Source organism: Rhinolophus hipposideros, assembly GCF_964194185.1.
Source record: "Rhinolophus hipposideros genome assembly, chromosome: 15".
Taxonomy (NCBI): Eukaryota; Metazoa; Chordata; class Mammalia; order Chiroptera; family Rhinolophidae; genus Rhinolophus; species Rhinolophus hipposideros.
In genome coordinates, this window is record NC_138061.1 from 33,722,868 (window position 1) to 33,736,208 (window position 13,341).

Genomic DNA, 13,341 nt, shown 5'->3' on the forward strand with positions numbered 1-13,341 from the left:
CATCATCAACAACACTGTAGTGATGATTTAGTCCATTCTAAATTAGTCCATTCTAGTATAGACCAGTCTTTAGTACTTTCGACGTATTTGTTCCTTTAATTGTCAAATGCTATGAAGTAGATGCTAGTATTATCTTTATGTTACAAATATAGACACTGAGGTTCAAACAGGATAAGTAACTTGTGTCTGACTCCAGTGTTATATTCTTAGCCACTAAAATACATGGCCTCTGTGTTACTTTCTTAGGGCTGCCATACATAACAAATTAGTATAGACTGGATGGCTTAAAACAAAAGAAATTTATTCTCACACAGGTCAAGAAGCCAGAAATCCCAAATCAAAGTGTTGGCAGGGTTGGTTCTTCCGGAGGCTGTGGGGAAGAGTCTGTTCGGTGTCTCTCTCCTAGTTTCTGGCGGTTGCCAGCAATCCTTCACTTGTAGACACATCACTCCCATCTCTGCCTCCCTCTTCACATCATATACTTCTCTAAGTCTCTACTTGTCTCTCTGTTCCTTTCCTCTTGTTAGGAAGTCATCAGGCATTGGACTTAGGGCCCAACCTAAGTCAGTATGATCTCACTTGCTTTTTGTCTTGGTTATGTTGCTAAGGACTCCTTATTTCCAAATAAGGTAACATTCTGAGGTTCCAGTAGACATGAATTTTGGGGGGACACTATTCAACCCATTACAGCTTCCTATATTGTATTTAACCAAAGAGCTCCCATGTTATTACACGTCTTCATGAACACTACCTTTGAATGGCTGCACAATATTCTCTTTCCCTATTAGTGGACGCTTAGTTTGGAGAGAGCAAGGACGTTGGTGGAAATCACACATACGCAGGTGCTGCCTTCCCTGGGCTGACCAAGGTGCCTAGGTTGGTGAACCAAATGGGTAATGGATTTCAGCCTCCACTTACCTGCTTTGTCAGTCACCTTTCTACATGTGGGACACGGTGGCCCAGGTCTGAGAGTATGGAATCTGGCATGGGTTTATTACTTTTAGAATATTTAAGAATCTCAATTTTTATGTTTGGCTTTTTTTCTGTTTCAGAGTAGGAAGTATATATGCTTGAATTTAAAGAGGCCCTAGAAATCTTTTGTCCAAATGCCTCAATTCTATAGGAGGAGAAAATTATAATATTCTATATTAATTTGCTGTTTATTGATTCACAAAATGTACTTAAAATGTATTATTTTTTCAGTCTTAGGAAGCAAGAGATCCCGAAATTTTAACTAACTTTGCTACAAACTAGGATGCAATTTCAAATCTCTTGACTTTCCTCAGTACTTCGATTGTATTGTGCTGATTCAAGTCGAGCCATGCTTCCTCTCCTATACTCTAGCTGTGACATAATCATTATTTTAAAATGTTTATTAACAGGGACATATTCATCCTTTTATGTCTACACTCTAACTTTTTTTGAAACTACGCAAACATTTCCTCCTGTCATTTGAACTTTGCTTTCATGAATACTTTTTGATCATATACAATAAGTTGTGAGTACAGCTTTCTTAAATTAAACTGACCATTTTTCTTCATAGTTTTGTAAATATTTATCTACTACCATAGTACTTGGTTGTTGTGACAAACCTGATATGTATAAATATATATATAAATATATGTATATATAAATAAATATATATATATTTATTGGGGAATATTGAGGAACAGTGTGTTTCTCCAGGACCCATCAGCTCCAAGTCATTGTCCTTCAATCTAGTTGTGGAGGGCACAGATCTCCAGTTGCTGTTTTCAATCTTTAGTTGCAGGGGGTGCAGCCCAACATCCCATGTGGGAATCAAACTGGCAACCCTTTTGTTCAGAGCTCACGCTCTAATCAACTGAGCCATCCAGCTGCCCACAAGCCTGATATTGTTAATAGCACATATTTCAAAGGGCAGGGGAGGAAAAATAGGGCATCTTCTTATCCTGAAATTTAGATAACTTTTTTGAATACTTATTGTTTCATTTTTATAGAAAAAAGTTCAATTAATTTTCTAACGCCTAAAATAATTGAAAAAGAACTCAATGAAATAAACAAGAATTCAAATTTGTAGTCTAATTAGTAGACCAAAATTCTTAGCATTTGCTTTCTCCACAGGTATTGTTGTGTTTCCTCGATGATAGAGAACATGACTCATTTCTCTCTATGTTCCCTGGGGTTTAATGCAATGCCAACCACATGTTTGGCTACTGATAAATTTGTGTTGATTCAATGAATGGCGCAACCGCTACCTCTCTTTGCCCTTGTGCATTCTGCTCTGGCCACCGTGACTATCCATTCTCTGAACACACTGCTCCCCATCCCTTCTGCGTGCCTGTGCTATGAATGAGTCTTTTCCAGCGACCCCTTTGCCAGATTCTTACTCATCTTTTAAGATCCAGTTCAAATGTCACATCTCTTAGGGCAAGATGATGACTCATTCATCTCTCTGTAAACTGCACCTGGCACAGAGTCAAAGTTAACTAAATTTGTATTGAATGAGCAAGTGAATGAACAGAAGGGACAGAGCCAGTATCCCATAGCCAGTATCCCATAGATCAGAACATGAGCTTTATGGTCCGGCAAACCTGGATTCTTAGTCCTACTTCTTGACTTATACTTACGTGACCTTGATCAGGTTACATCATTATTCTGAGACTTCTTTTCTTTGGTTGTCAAAAGAGGATAATGACAGCATCTGACTCAAAGAGTTCTTGTGAGAATAAAATGAGATTCTGTATGGAAAATCCTTCACCTCAAAAGTGTTAAATGATGACAGAATGTTCAGAATGTTCAAACCAGTTCTACAGGTTTCCTTTTGTTGGAGAGGTTGTGACTCCAACTAATTGGAAAACACTACTTGAGTGGAATTTCCCCTGGCACTTGAGTTTTAAGAGAAAGAGACAAACAATTAAGAAGAACCTAATATAAGGTTTTTTAAAAACATGGAAACCTTGCAAGTAAGTTCTAGGGGATGAACTTAGAACTACCTTTAGCCTAAACTTCTGTACCTTTTTGCACAGTGGCAAATATATACCTTGGGGACTGAATTGACTGGTGATTTGGCCTAACACTGTTTAAAAAAAAAAAAAATTAAAATGGATGTCAACATTGAAAAAAAAAAAAACTATGATGGAAATGTTTAAGTATATACCAATTTAGAGTGATTAGTCTAATGAATCTCCACATATATATTATTCAGCTTCTATAATTAGCACTATTCTGCCATTCTGTTTCATCCTTCTGCTCCTTTTTGTTTGTGTGTTTTGCTAGAGTATTTAAAAGCAAATGTCAGATATTATGTTTCACTCATACATATTTCAGTGCGTAGCTCTATCAGATTAAAAAAAAAACAACAACCTTAAAAAAATATAACTATAATCCATGATTACAAACCATAAAATTAAAAATAATTTCTTAGTATGATCTAAAACCCAGTTCGTGTTCCGTTTTCCCTGTTCGTATCAATAAAGTTTTTTTTTACAGTTGTTTTATTTGAATCAGAATCAAAATACAGTTCACAGATTCCATATGTTGGCTATGTGTCTTAAGTCTGTTAATTGGTAACAGGTCCCCTCCTCTGTTTCCATAACACTGATTTCTTTAAGAATTTTTAAATAGATCAATATTTCATCAAAACATGGATTCCTGGTTTCTTTTGAAATAGTTGGAAGATCTGGCAGTCCTGGCTTGCACTCCCACAGGCAACATCTGGCTGCAGCACAGTAGAGGCTGCAGCCTTTAGACCTGGCAAATGCCTTCAGATCTGCAGAGTCCACACCGGGCCCTATTGTGCCAGCCCGTGTAAGTCATTTATGTTGCCTACCAGCCCCCGTGGGCATTGTGCTGGCCACCTCTGATCTGCATATGCATTTGCCGGGCCATGAGAATTGAATCCCGAGTGACGGCTGTGAAGTCCAAAAACATCCCCAGTCGTCTGATCAATGTTTAGTTTTGTGCATTATATCACTTATGTAGGACTGTAAACTGAAATGTTTAAAAAGTTTTCAGCAAAGAATTAAATCAACAAAAGATTTTTTTTTATCCTAAATTAGCCTAAAACATTATGAATTGGCATCTCTCTTTTCTTGAACACCCTAGTTAACCTGCTTTACAACCTTCTATTCTGTAAAGTCTCTTTTTCACCTATGTGGAGGTTTGATCCTGCAAAGGCCACTGGACAAAGTGTCACAGAACCAAACTTGAGTTTTGGTCATTTACGACAGGTGGATGACAAAGTTGCTTCTCTAAGACACCTTACAGAGTGGAGGTTAATAGCCTATCTCTAAGGGTTGTTGTGAAGTTCAAATAAAATAACAGATGTGACATTAATTTGTAAACTATGCAGCTTTACACTTAAACAAGGTATTACTATGCATAAGGACATATTGAATTATTCATAGCATCCTCTTTCACACCTCTGTGCAGTAACTCTGCTGTTCCCTCTCCCTGGAATGCCCTTAAGAATTAATTGCTCGTCAACTGTGGTCCCCAAACAGATGCCTATTTCTTTATAACCGTTGTCACACTGTATTAAAGCCATTTGCTCACATCTTTGTCCTCTGTAAAATTTTGAGAGTAAACTGCAGTTCATTTAGTACTTGGCACACAGTAGGCTCTCAGTAAATATCTACTGGATTGGATTGATTTGAATAGTTATATGTGTGCAGGTGTTGAAGGACAAAGTCTATGTCTATTCTATGCCTAGTTCTTTACATAAAGATACCTAAAGAACTAGACTAGACTAGACTATGTCTAGTTCTTTAGGTATATCATCTGTTAAATGACCACTCTTGACTCTTGTTAAAAGTTTATGATGAAGATCAAGATCATGAAATATTTATAAAAAAATTTGTGTTTTTAATTTCAGTAAATGATCAGTGTTGTTGAGCATATTATTAGTAGTTTAAGCTCATTAACAATGAAAGAACCTAAATGTGGAATGCCTGTCATTGATTTTTTTTTCCTGCTGTGGAAAACTTAAGCTCCCAGTCACCATTTTTGGCCCAGTTATCTGGTTCCCTCCATTAACTTAGGGCTTCTTGCTCTGTTACAGTTGGTTTGCCATCCACCCAGTCAGCATGAACAACAGCAATCATCTTGTAAATAGTGACAATATGGGCTATGCATCTTACCTTTTTGAGCAAGAAAAGAACAAAGGATATCTACCTGGACAGGTGAGAATTTATGTCATTGAAAGCTCCATCTTTGCTCCTTCAGTATCATAATTTATGCAGTGTTCAGAATAGCTGATTCAAATCTTCAGAGTAAAGTGTCATCATGGACGTCACATACTGATATACTTGATAAAAAGAATTCTCCATTCTTTCTAGTAGGGAAAGAAAAATGAAAAATGACTAATAAGCTTTGTGTCAAATACTGCTTATATTAATGGCTTCATAAAGTTGTAACTTTATGATAAAGTTAGATAAAGGAGGGCAATTTCAAGATTTTTGCCATATATAATAGTTTTTTTTATCAACTTCTAAATATATGACAAACCGTGTTGATATTTGCTTTTGCTTTCAGCGTTATAAAAGTATTAAGCACATTCTTAATGGTGTAAGAACCTGAATGAGGATAGGTGATGAGCCCTTTTCACTGGTCCAGACTTTCCTTTTAATGGTGAATTTCCTTTCAAGGACTTGGTTCTACTTCCCTGTAATAAAGTCTAAATCAGAGACAACCCTAATCCATCAGACTTGTTTTAGTAATTTTGAAACACAGTGAATGACAGGAGCAGAGACGGGGGGGCTGGGAACCCAGTCTATGTACACCCGGAAGCTCCTCAGATCTGTGTAAAATAAAGACTGCAAATAGATAAGTGGGAGAAGGGACCCTGCTCTGCTTGACACCAGCATCCAAGCCCCGAATGCAGAAGAATATATACCATGGGATGAGAGCCCCAGTCACTGTGATAAAGATATTATTAGCCCCATGTACATTTGGTCTGATCTTTTAGTTCCTTTGTTGGCAAAACTCTTATTTTTTCATTTTAGTCCGTGTTTTAAGGAAAAGAAAGGAGATTCCATTTATGATCACTGGCTGGGTGCTGGGTACTTTGAGATAAATGATCTTTTTAGCATCAAAAATGACACATGATCTTTAATACTTGCTTTTCTCTTTCCCTAGAAAATTTAAGACATTTAAGATGGAATGGTAGACCAGTGGGTTGAAGTTAATGCCTTATACTCAAAGGTTATGTATTATTACTTCAGATTGAAGAGATAGAGAAAAGATACACTGAAGGGCAGGTCTGGATGGTGGATGCTATATTTATGTTCAGTTTTGCAGCAGGATAATCTGGATTGGCTCTTTTCTTTTTAAACCAATGGGGTATTTATTTTTAAAGGGCGAATGGATTTTTAGAACTCCAAGTACAACACCAGAGAGGGGGCTTATGTTTCAGTATTTTGTAATTTGTTGTTTCAACACTGTGTTTCTTGTCAAAATGTTTCTGTTTGAGGTGCAAATTTGAAACTCTCCTGCTCGAAACAGCTTTATTGATCATTGGAATATCAAGGGTAATAATTTGGACACTGACTACAATGCGAGCCTTTTCAGAAATAAAAAATTTTCACAGAATATTGTACATCCCCCTTTTCATTGTGTGCAAATGATTTAGAACAGTTCACTGGAGCAGATTGAATGTTTACATTTTTAATGGAAGTCATGGGAAATAAGAAAGAATAAAAAGGCAATTGGCTGTTTCTTTTGGCAGGGTCCATTTGTTGCCGCTTTTGCTTCCTCCAACCTAGGAGATGTGTCCCCCAATACCCGCGGCCCACGTTGCATCAACACAGGAGAGTCTTGTGATAACGCCAATAGCACTTGTCCCATTGGTGGGGTAGGTAATTGTGACATGAAATCTTTGTGTTTGCATTTCATATACCTTTTTTTGTTTAAATATTTATCATTAATTGACAAGTATTTCCTCAAATATACACTGGCCTGCTTACCTCTAGTACCTGCTCTTCTCCAAATCACCCAGTAACTTTCAATTGGATAAAATTATATTTTTTTCCATCTGATTGTGATTTTTTTTGTATGATGAGATAATTTACTACATGTCAGAGATTAAGTGTCCTTCCCAAAACTTGGACAGTTGGAAACATTTGCCTTGGCATTTCTGAAGTCACAAGATAGTATGAAAAATGCCTACCTGAGATATTTCTCATGTTTTTTTTTTAAACAATATATAATCCATTTTTTTTCTTTCTTTTAAAATTATAAAATCTTGCTGTAAAGCTGTCTAAGCTTGCATGGAAGCTTAGACAGTAGTAAAAAGTAAAAGTCTCTATTTACCTCCCTCTCTCTCTCCTGTCTCCTTCCCAGAAGTTACCACTCTCACACCTTTCCCTATGTATTTGTCTCTGCAGTCATGAAAAAAAATTTATAACTCATTTATTTATTTTTTTATTGGTCCAGGATTTGAGTTTTCCACCCAATTTGTCTTAAAAATCTTTTTATGACTATATCTAAGTCTCAGCATTAGGTTTCAAAGACAAATGTGGCTGTACCATCATTTATTTAACTGTTTCCCCCCTCCAAGATCATTTAGATTTTTCAACTCTGACATGATCAGCAGATGCTCATTTTTGGGTTCTTATTTGTGTTTTAGAACATTTCAACTGTGATGTTACTTTTGTTAAGCACTATTTCTGGGCTATATATTCTATTCCTGTCAACACCACTCATTGAGCAATATAGTTTTAACAGTTATACCTTTCCATTATATATTACTACTTTTATATAGAAAGTCTTCCTTTGTTACCTTTTATTTACAATTTCACAAATTATTAATTCACATTAGATCTGATGATTACTTGTTAAATTCCAAAATTCATAGATGAAATGGTTAAAAAAATTATTATACTTATTTGCAGTAGAATATTATGCAACAACTTAATGTCTTATGTTGGAATACTTAATGTGGAAAAAAGCTCATAATACACAATGTTGACTAAAAAATTTAGGAATCAATATTATGTATTCATTATGGTTGCAGTTTTGAAAATAAATGTATCATAGTTAAAAGACAAACTGAAACACTGAATTGTTGACTATTTTTTCTGTTTTTGGTACTATTATAAGTAGTTTTTATTCTATTTATACATTTTTTTCTACAATGAGTGAATTTACCTTATGCTCAGAAAAAAAATAAAACAAAACCATACCCCTTTCCACAATAGGATTCTGTTTCTCTCTGTTCCTTTCCAAGTGTTGGATTGGCTTCCCTCACGTTAGCAATATGGCAGTCAGCAGTGAGGAAGGAGTGTGCTTTTATCACCTCATATACAGTAGGAGAGAGAGAAATCCTCTCCTCCACCATGGAATAAAAGTTCTCTATTTATGATTGGGTCAATTTATGTCACATGGCCATCCCTGGACCACAACAGTTGCTGGGGGAATGGTACCTGTTGATTGGTTTAGGCTGGAGTTCTTGACCATTCTTCAGCAATGCCTAGCGCATAGACATGATTGCTTTAGACTTACCTGGAACTAGGAATGGGATCCATGACTGCAAGGGGAGAGATGGCTTCCTGAACAAAATTGGGATTCACTTAAGAAAGAGAAAGAGGGAAATGGGCAAATGTTGCCATGTCTTCTGCTTTAATGTGGTTTCCTTAAAAATAACTTTTAAAGTACTCCCTCATCCTACAATTAACCTGTTAAAATTTTAATGAACATCCTTCCAGACAACTTTTTATGTATCCATGCATATATATGCACATATATACAATTTCACATAGTGGGATCATAACTAAAATACTGTGCTCTACCCTGCTTCCTTATTTCTGGTAAATATACTTTAAAACATCATTTATACTAACTCCATAATTTTCAGTTTAAGTGCCATAATTAATCAGTCCCTTACTGATGAGTGTTTTCTTTCCTCGCCTCCTTTTTTCCTTCACATCCTCTTTCCCTTCTTTTTTTCCTTCCTTTGTATAAGTATGCTATGATCACTCTGCTTGTCATATATATTTTCACATGAGTAAGAGTTTCACCTTAGGACACATTCTTAAAAGTCAGTTTGCTGTCAAAGAAGAAGGAATCTAACATATGCTAAGCATTGCCCAAAAGCTCTCTCTATCACATTTCCACCCACGGTGCATGAGTGACAGTTTCCCCAGTCTCTCACCAATACCAGGACTGTCAGAACTGTCAATCTTTCAAGTTTTACCAATACAATATGCAAAGAGTTCTCTTTTTGTAGTTTAAACTTTAAATATTTAATTTCTCATGAGACTGAACACATTTTAATGTTGAATGGCCCTTTACAGTTCTTTTTTTGTTTTGTTTTGTAAATTTATTTCATCTGTATTCCATTGTGTATCCATTAGGATAATTCTCTTTCTTTTTATTTTTTTCCAGCTTTATTGAGATATAATTGACATATAACATTGTGTAATTTTAAGGTGTACAATGTGATGATTTTGCTATACATATAAAATGCTTTTTACTGCAAATAAGAGATAACTCAATATGGATAAATCAAAAGGTATTAATAAAGATATTTTTTCTCATTGACTTTTTAAAGTTCCTAATATATTAAAGTCTTAGCTTGTCATAACCAGTGCATCCTCCCCCCCAAGTTTATCATTTGTCTTTCAGCCTTACTTGTGTTTTGGTTTTCCCCATATGGATGTTTAAGATGTTTAATGTGTCAGATTTATTAAGCCTGTCCTATACAATTTTAAAAGGGTCTTTCACACCCTTAGGACTTTAAAATATATTTATTCATATTTTATTTTAATACTTTTTGGTTTCATTTATAATATTTAATAGCTGATCAATGTAAAATATTTCTGATGTAGGGTATAGTGTCAGGTTTATTTTTTGAGGGTCAGCTAATTATTCCAACATAATTTTAACTGAGTTTCAATTTAAGGCCATTGTGAGCAAGAGCCACAGGCAAAAACAAGCAAGTAGAGAGATGTGCAGCAAATGAAGACTTGGCTTTAGGTCTTAGTTACATATGGGTCGCTAAGGAAAGATTTATCCTCTAACAAATCTGGCAAATCCTCTAACCCACCTTAGCCTCAGTTCCTTATTTTTCAAAGGTGCTGAAATAGATGATTTCTAAAGATATTCACTGCTTCAATTCAATGAATGATTTTATTTTTCGTAATCTGTAAATCGAGAGATTGTCTGAAAAGAAATGCTAGAATGTGGCTTAAAAATGTGTTTGCTTAGATTCACTTGTAATTTTCTATTTCTTAAAATAATCTCTTATTTCACTAAGAACACATCTTGTCTCATTTTGTTCCAGTCTACCACGTGCATTGCTATGGGACCTGGACAGGATATGCTTGACAGCACACAAATTATAGGACGGACCATGTATCAAGCAGCAAAGGTAAGCTGTGCACTCAACTTCTTTCATCTTTGTTTGGAATTGTTCTTTAAAATCCACTGACATTGTTCATTAGAAAGTCAATAACTGTAAGGAAGAGAACAAGAGCTCAAGCTGCGCCAAGGAGTCTGGAAGACTGAATGATTTTACACGCCAGCTAGGAATGTTGCTTTCACAAGCCATACAGGAATCTGTCTCTGACTGCTTTATCCAACTGCTTACAGGGAGTACATTTAAAACCAAGTAATCAGGAAGACACTCTACTTCAGCCAGAGCACTTACTTCAGAAAGTGGGATAATAGACAGATTGTAAGATTTTCAGTTAACATGGTATCAAATATGATCACAGTGTTCCAAAATCTTGGAAATCTCTCAAGCTTTAGTCGGTCAAATCACCTAGCCATTTCTTAACTTTTCCTTCAGTGACAAGGCAAGGCTGAACAGCACAGCTCCCAACTCCTCCAATTTGGATTCAAATTAGTTTTAGTCTTCTTTGATACGGGAAGAAAGATCATCCATCTTATCTTTTCTTAACATTTTTCTTTCCTTCTTTCTTTCCTTCCTTCCTTCCTTCCTTCCTTCCTTCCTTCCTTCCTTCCTTCCTTCCTTCCTTCCTTCCTTCCTTCCTTCCTTCCTTCTTTCTTTCTTTTTTTCTTCCTTAGGACAGAATCTGGTTTCCAGTAAGATTACTATGAGTTACTCTACTTTCCTTCCGCTCCTAAATTTTATCTTTCATTTTGCTCCATATTATGTATCAGCTTCTATGGAAACAGATTGCTGATTGAAATGACAAAGAATGAGCTCTAGAGTTAATATCTCTAATAAAGATAGTTAAAGCTTTTCCTTTTTATAGCTTAGTCAACCTTTGTTGTGCGCACACAGTGTTTGTGTGTGTGTGTATTTAAGTAAATATTTTGTTCCAAGGATTCTAAAATGTTTCAGGAGCTATTAAGGAAGATCAAAAGCACCTTTAAAAATATCAGACACTAGCCAGCCTAATTGCTGCTGTTTCTTTTTAATTACTGTATTATCCTCAGTGGATTGCTCTAAATTAACAGATCCTATTTAGAGTGTGCACTCGTGACACAATTTGGAGTCAGAACTTTTGTTACCATTCTGGGCCTCAGAACCATAGAGATTTGTCCCACATTTTGTATTCTCTTCTCAGGAAGGCACTACCTCCCTTTTAATCAGGGGAGGCAAGCTGCAGCTAGTGTTACTGAGATCTTATATTGAGAGCTCCTTTGTGGCCCTTGAAACTGGATGGGGGTGTAGTGGAAATGAGATAGGTGTCAGGCAAAGGGACTTGTGCTGAAGCATCATTTGCCTATATTGTGTGATACAAATCAATAAAAATAAACATTTCTCAACATGTTTTGGCTCACATTTCCCATAAGATTGAAAAAAAAATATCAATTGATCATATTGAAAAGAAAAAGATTATCAAAAGGTGAATAGTGCGTGTGGGGGGGGAGGGGGCAGGGGCGGGGGCGGGGAGCTGATGCAGATTAAGTGTGTCTGAAGTATTTCAAGCTATCCTTTGGTACCAGCCCTGCCAGAGGACCCAAGGATTCTGAGAGGGAAATGTCCATGAGAATGCCTGAAGATACATTTTTGTTCTGGCAAAGAAAGTAATTTGGCCCTTCTACTTCTAACCTTAAATTTTCCTTTCTGTCTTTCAAGTGAGATTGGGGCCTTTTGTGCCACATTTTATATCAGCAGAATTTCATATCTGTGGGGAATAGACACAGGTCCACTGTTTCAGGGCCTTCCATCTTCAGGGAAGCAACTGGGGTTGGTAGAGAGATGCATGTGGATAGTGGCTAATAGTAAGAAGCCAGCAAAATGGAACTTGGATGAGAGATGCTTTTTCAAATTGGTACTTATTGGGTACAGTTGGTAGTATTCATTTTAACTTTTTTGCTTGTAACAGTTAGCCTATATGGGTTTTCTAGGAACTGTATGCCTCCGCCTCCCAGGAAGTAACTGGACCATTGATTTCGGCTCATCAGTGGGTGAATATGACGAATGTTACTGTCTCGCTCAATTCTACACACACAGTAAGTGTCACCGAGTCACGCTCATTATGCCATAAGGGTAAAGGCTCTGGGCTTCTCTCATTATTTACCTGAAGTTTAACTTCTGTTTCTTTTTTGTTTTGATTTTAAAATCTTTCTATTAGGCAAAAACGTGTAAACCAGCACTGGGCTACAGTTTTGCAGCGGGCACCATTGATGGATTCGGTAGCCTCAATTTTACGCAGGGTGAGGAAATCTGTGCTTCTAGGTTCTGAAGTTTCAGGGCTGTGTTCCCTAAGAGGGTTTAATTGTAGCCAGTACACTGACTATTTTTAATTTTAAACTCAGGGATTCCCGGGTTTTCCAGGTTTCTACATGACCAATTTTTCAGGGATAGGTGTCTTGTCGCTTAGCTTTCCACTGATTCAAATAGAATCAGAAATAAATTTTCTTTGAATTTTAATCTATGAATGAACAATTTTAAATTGTGCTTGGGCAAGAGTGGAGTTGGGGGGTGCAGCATGTGGTCCCAGGTCCTCTTCCTGTGTGTATTTCCACAGTTTTATAATTGATTATTGTAAGTTTTATAATTTTATTCTGATTATCACTGTAATAATACACATTGTAAAGTAGAGAAAGTGGAAAAAGTGAAAGAGTATCATCTATAGGAAATGTTTTGGCTTATTTCATTCTTGTCATTCATGTATGTATGTCTTGGAACCATTAATTAAAACAATGAATACAGTTGCAATTTGACATATTTGGTGCCATCTTTCCTGGTAATATTTTATCCACTTTATCTAATGTTCTAAAACAATAATTTTAATAGAACTATTGGGATATAATTTACATACCACACAATTGTTTGCTGGTATTTTGTTTGGCATTTTTGCTTTTATATTCATCAGGAATATCAGCCTGTAATTTTCTTGCGGTGTCCTGATCTGGCTTTGGTATCAGGATAATGCTGGCCTTGTA

At 36.2% G+C, this 13,341-nt stretch overlaps 1 protein-coding gene across 1 annotated transcript in view; it reads left to right on the forward strand.

The window, feature by feature from the left end:
* ASAH2 (N-acylsphingosine amidohydrolase 2) overlaps positions 1-13,341 on the forward strand; it is a 63,058-nt gene that overhangs the window by 25,178 nt on the left and 24,539 nt on the right. Inside the window, exons 8-12 of the mRNA XM_081074176.1 lie at positions 5,042-5,162; positions 6,707-6,832; positions 10,262-10,348; positions 12,301-12,405; positions 12,528-12,609. Of these exons, the coding sequence (XP_080930302.1) occupies positions 5,042-5,162; positions 6,707-6,832; positions 10,262-10,348; positions 12,301-12,405; positions 12,528-12,609 (521 nt within the window). The remainder of the gene's footprint in view (positions 1-5,041; positions 5,163-6,706; positions 6,833-10,261; positions 10,349-12,300; positions 12,406-12,527; positions 12,610-13,341) is intronic.